General features: G+C 42.0%; 1 protein-coding gene across 1 annotated transcript; it reads right to left on the bottom strand.

The window, feature by feature from the left end:
• Window positions 1-296: 296 nt before the first annotated feature.
• On the bottom strand, window positions 297-1,631 carry LOC122655055 (transcription factor MYB26-like). Its single transcript, XM_043849302.1, has 3 exons — window positions 1,499-1,631; window positions 1,091-1,220; window positions 297-993 (listed from the first exon to the last, which is right to left on the bottom strand). Exons 1-3 carry the CDS (start codon window positions 1,629-1,631, stop codon window positions 297-299), a joined length of 960 nt encoding a protein of 319 aa, XP_043705237.1.
• Window positions 1,632-4,498: the final 2,867 nt, after the last annotated feature.

Raw genomic sequence — 4,498 nt, 5'->3', positions numbered from 1 at the left:
AACTCGAAATTTATTACCAACTTCAAGCACTGAAGACAACTGGAGTAATACTGTGAATTACATAGAGGAAAGCAAGCACGGGACTATGCATGACATGTCTGCAGCTTCAGCAACTTATTATAGAAGAAACAAGAAAGCCTAAATGGCTATATATGTAGCCTCCAAATATATATGGGGTCCATGTGAGGGAGGGACCCACCAACGTACAGCTGAGAGAGAACAAAATACCAAGTACGTACCAACCCAAGCCAACAATTAGGTCTATGGAGTAATACCAGGTTGCAGAAGGTTGCAGATTAGGGTCCATACCAAGATGCATGCCCACATAATGGTACATAAGTGGACGAGGATGATGGCATGAGAGCAGTCGCTACATTAATATATTCCATTTGATTGGGGGTTGGTACATATGGATAAGACGATGACTCAGATATCAAACTTATTGGAAGGCTAGCCGTAGTAGTTATTGGGTGATGATCAACTTCAGAAGAAGAAGATGATGATGATGATGATAATGATAACAAACCAGTAGTACATTCATCCATGTCCATGTCCATGTCCAACATCTCGCACAGCTTTGGCATCTCAGGCATCACCTCCTGAGTCTGTAAAGCTTGATAATTGATGAAAGACGACCATATTGGGTCACAATAAGGAGTTACATTCTGCAGCATTGTGGGTGTCATTCCAATAGAATCAACTTCTTCAGGATTGGGAAGTTGAAGAAAATATTGTTGTTGTTGTTGTTGTTGGGTATTGATGAGGAAGTTATTATTAGGGTTGAGAGTAGTAGTAGTCATTGGCAATAATGCTTCAGTCTGGTTGAAACCTGAATAATATTGATGGTTGGAGATATCTGCAGGATGATTAATGGTGGCAGCAGCTAGTTCAGAAACAGCATGAGAGAAGAGATTCTTCTTTATGCTTGAGTTCCAAAAGTTCTTCACTTCATTATCAGTTCTTCCTGGCAAGTGCTTGGCTATCTGAGACCATCTGTACGTACGTAGTTTAATTAATTACTTCTATTAATTAAGGTACTAGTCTAAGTAAGTAAGTAGTAAGTAGTAGTATATTTGGGTTAATTGGTTACCTGTTACCAAGAACTCTATGGAGTTTAATGATAAGGGAAACCTCTTCCAGAGAGAAGTTGCCTCGTTTTAAGTCAGGTCTAAGGTAATTAATCCATCTTAGTCTGCAACTCTTTCCACATCTTTGCAACCCTGCACCAATAAAAGAAAAGATATTAATGAGAGACAGAGAGAGAAGTTGTGCAATTATCTTGAGATTTTCAATTCAGATCGTCTACGGCGCAGCTGCGCGCCCATAGCTAGCGGTCTATGCGGTGCAGACTGGGCCGCATGCACAATGACCACCTTACCCCTGCTCGGGCAAGACGTTTAGGCAGCGATAAGACGGTCTTTGCGCATGCGGCTCAGTCTGTGCCCCTCAGGCTGCTACGGGCAACGCACCCCGTAGAAGATCTGGATTTTAGTTTTACCTGCAAGCCTGGGAACTGAGCTCCAGCAACCATGGCCATAAGTGGAAATGTAATTAATGAGTTTCTCATCTTCCTCAGGTGACCACAGTCCCCTCCTCAACTGTTGTCTGTTGCAGCATGAGTGACGACCCATATTTTCTCTCTCTCTTTTTCTCTGTCTGGGAGATCAGAAATTTTGTAACGACGGAGAGTAATGTAAATTTAATGAAGATAGCGTACCAGCAACATCAGCAGCAAATGATGTGCCCAATCAGACTTGGTGGTAAGGTCTGTGAAGGCTCTCAGAGAAGTTCCTTTGCCTTTTAATGGGTTTGTTGAGTCCTATAGGTTTGTACATTCTTATGGACACATGACGCACGTACAACCAGCATGCACGGACAGGTCCACCCTCCTCTTGTGAGAGGCACTAGAGAACCGCACCAGTCAGGGACGGATAAAAAATCTGGTCCCTACGCTCCCCCACAAAGAATGCTCCCCCATAATGTATTCAACAAAGAACAAAGAATATTCCATAAAAAAAAACAAAGAACAAAGAATACAATGACACCCGTAGGAGAACAAGAGTAAGAAGGAAGAAAATGGGGGGTGGGGGGGCTACAATTAGACAAGCCATTAGGTTTTTTTTTTGGAGGGGGGGGGGTGGAATCGTTATCCTCTCTTGTAATTGCACAATGCAGTACAGCAGAGACCATGTGGCACAGCGGGCCCCACATGGTGCACATGGCCTCTGCAGTCGCCGCACGATGCAGTACTGCACCGTGCAATAGCTGCATTGGACAAAAATTCGAAAATGCAATAATATGACAATTCCTACAATTGTAGGGATAGAGGGGACATATGAACTAAGCTTTCCCCTAATATCAAAAGCAATGGCCCCATATCTGTTGGTACGTCGTCTTAGACTTACTTGTCCATCTTCTAAGATTCCTCTTGTACCACATTATCACACATGGTACATCATTGCATAGAATACCATATTCCCTATATAATCACAACAAGACTTTCCTTTGAAAGCTGAACGAATCTACCACCATTCATTCTCAAAGTCAAGAATTTACCTAAGGGTTGGTGAGTATTTGTGGTAACCTTCTTTTGATTGCTCATTATCTTATTCCCAGAAATTTATTTAATTCAGGGTAAAAAGAACGTTTCTTGGGCGTGTGTGGTATGTTGCCTTCGCTCCTAGACATAGGGATGAGCGAAATGACCACTTCCCCCAAAAAAACCCACCGTTCCACGGGTGTGTGGCAATCATTTCACCCACCTCTGTGTCTGGGTATAGGGGTAGCACATCGCACGTGCCTAGGTAGTTTTCTTTTTCCCTATATATAAAGGGGGAGCATTCTCTGTGGGGGAGCGCAGGGGCCACACGTGTGTGGCAGCCAATGAGAGTGCTCATGATAGCACCTCGAGAGCAGGATTTTCGCCTTTCATGGGGTCGGGGCGATCACCCCCCCCCCCAACACACACACACAAAGAACATTTTTTCATATATACCAACTACACTAGCAATTGTCTTCCAACTACTATATATAACATCACACGTGGAGGGCTGTTATGGTAGATACGATCCAATTGTTTAGATTAATAATGATTTTTCATCCACGTCAACTCATGACCCATGCATACATTTCTGAGAATGGATCATTTGCACGTACATGTGAGAGCCAATCACACATTATTTTTGTTTCCATAGAAACCCCTCCTCCCCTTATAAATGACAAAAAATGGACAAGTGGTTGGTTCTCACATGTACGTTCACCTGTTGGTAAGTACAGAGGAACCGAAATCTACATTTCCAACAACAAAAGTGGCTGGATTAATTATGATTTCTCATCCACGTCAACTCATGGTCTATGCATGCATTTACAACAAAAGTGGTTGGCAAGTGGCAACCGACAAGAGATATTTCATAAATGTCAATTGGAAAAGAATCCCACGATGGCAGTGTTCAGATTTATGTGCATGCCTCTCACATTCCATCTATAGACCCCACACACACACACACACACACACTCTCTCTCTCTCTCTCTCTCTCTCTCTCTCTCTCTCTCTCTATAAAACGCTTTATAGGACGATTCGATCACCCACCCACTCATTGGTGGGAAATTGCACTCTAGAGTTGTAGATATCTCCGTGCCATACCATTTTTTTTTATGAATATTTCATAATGGGAGAGGGTTTTCCATGATGCCTAAGTATTAATTCAGACATATAATAGAGATATTTGGAGGAGAGAGAGATTATGTGACCCAAACTTTTTGCAAGAGGACATGCAAAAGAATTTGCACACAGACGGCATGCAAATCTTTTTATCATTTTAGATATACTTGTTTCATTTCAAAATAGAAAAATTGTATTTCATTCTACCTTTTTCTCTCCACCAAAACTTTTAGAATTAACACATGGCTGATCCAATCTAACCAATGGCTTAGATTACCACATCATCTGGTCACATAGGTAAATGGCTGTTGAACTTTAAAGAAAATTATTCAAAGATGCGAGTATGGAAACTGCAATGAATATATAGGAGGCAGTTTTTCTTCACCCACGGTTAAAGGAGAATTTCTTGACCAAGGGATTCAGATGATGTGGAGAGGGTATCAGGGATAGAGCATTTAAGACCCTAAATGAATGTACTATACTTTTCCTTCACCACGATGTAAGAAAACTTTCTCCCATAGAGGATGGTTCACCCACCATCCTGGGGGGGGGGGGGGGTTCACAAATCCCTCCTAGGGTTTTTGTAAGTTCCCAAAATGCCCTCCCAATAACTTTTTCTGCCCTCTCTTGATCTACGGTGAAAAGAATCTCATTCACCATGGGTGGAGGAAAACTCGATCTTATATATTTACCATCGTCTTTGATTTCTTCTCTCTTCTTCAATATTCAATGGCTTCAGATTATACTTGCTCCTGACTTAGAACTTTCAGGAACTCTTTAGTGAGTTTGGTTTAGAGTCGAAATCAACCATATATGATGAAGGAATTCCAGTGCTGA

This window comes from Telopea speciosissima, chromosome 3 (genome assembly GCF_018873765.1).
Source record: "Telopea speciosissima isolate NSW1024214 ecotype Mountain lineage chromosome 3, Tspe_v1, whole genome shotgun sequence".
Taxonomy (NCBI): domain Eukaryota; kingdom Viridiplantae; phylum Streptophyta; class Magnoliopsida; order Proteales; family Proteaceae; genus Telopea; species Telopea speciosissima.
The sequence above is the reverse complement of the archived record's forward strand: the minus strand, read 5'-3'. Positions and strand labels throughout refer to the sequence as shown.